This window comes from Bison bison, unplaced genomic scaffold (assembly GCF_000754665.1).
Source record: "Bison bison bison isolate TAMUID 2011002044 unplaced genomic scaffold, Bison_UMD1.0 scf7180017864492, whole genome shotgun sequence".
NCBI lineage: Eukaryota > Metazoa > Chordata > Mammalia > Artiodactyla > Bovidae > Bison > Bison bison.
In genome coordinates, this window is record NW_011495051.1 from 9,379,220 (window position 1) to 9,379,940 (window position 721).

The 721-nt window shown below is 57.7% G+C and overlaps 1 protein-coding gene across 1 annotated transcript in view; it reads right to left on the reverse strand.

The window, feature by feature from the left end:
- Positions 1 to 721, reverse strand: part of LOC104979987 — a 35,182-nt gene that overhangs the window by 34,119 nt on the left and 342 nt on the right. The window contains 1 exon segment of the mRNA XM_010828520.1: positions 145 to 453. Within this exon segment, the coding sequence (XP_010826822.1) occupies positions 145 to 453 (309 nt within the window).

A 721-nucleotide genomic window follows, 5' to 3' on the forward strand; every position in this document is an offset into this window, starting at 1 on the left:
CCTTTTGTCTCCTCTGCCCCTCAACCAGTCCTGTTCACCCGAACGCCTGTTCCCAGGTGACTGCTCATCATCCTGCCCTGGCTGCATCTTGCTCACACCCCCAGGCCCCACCACTCTGCCAGGTCGACCTCACCTGGGCCGGACCTCCTGAGCAAGTAGGATGTCCAGGCCATCGAGTACAGCCTGGAATGTCTCCACATGAGGCTGGTGGTCCTTCATCAGGGTCCCCAGCTGGAGGCAGGGGAAGGGCCAATCCTGCACCATCCAATTCAAGGCCTGGGTGTGTCTCTCGGAAAAGGCCACCATAAACAGTGGTGGGAAGAGCACTATGGGCAGCTCCTCCAGGGCCACAATAGCCAAGGCCTCATTCTGCAGCAGGCTCTGGTCAGCCAGCTCCAGCAGTTGGGTTGGGGCTTGGATGCCTGTCCTGAAGAACTTACTCTGCAATAAGTCCTGGGAGATGTCAGAGAGCAAGGGAAGTGGTGGTGGGGGGGTTCTTCTCTGGCCAAGAAACCTGGGAGACCCTGCTGTCCCTCCACCCAAAGGGAACCCAAGGCAGGATCAGAGACATCCTCTGGCCGCAAAGTCAGAGCTTTGGCCCCACTGGTACAAGGACAAGCATCTCTCCAGGAAGCAACAAAGTGACAAGGTGACGTCTTGCCCCATCCCATATCTACTCACTGCTGCATTTAATCCCAGCCCTGCTGGCCGGTAGATATCT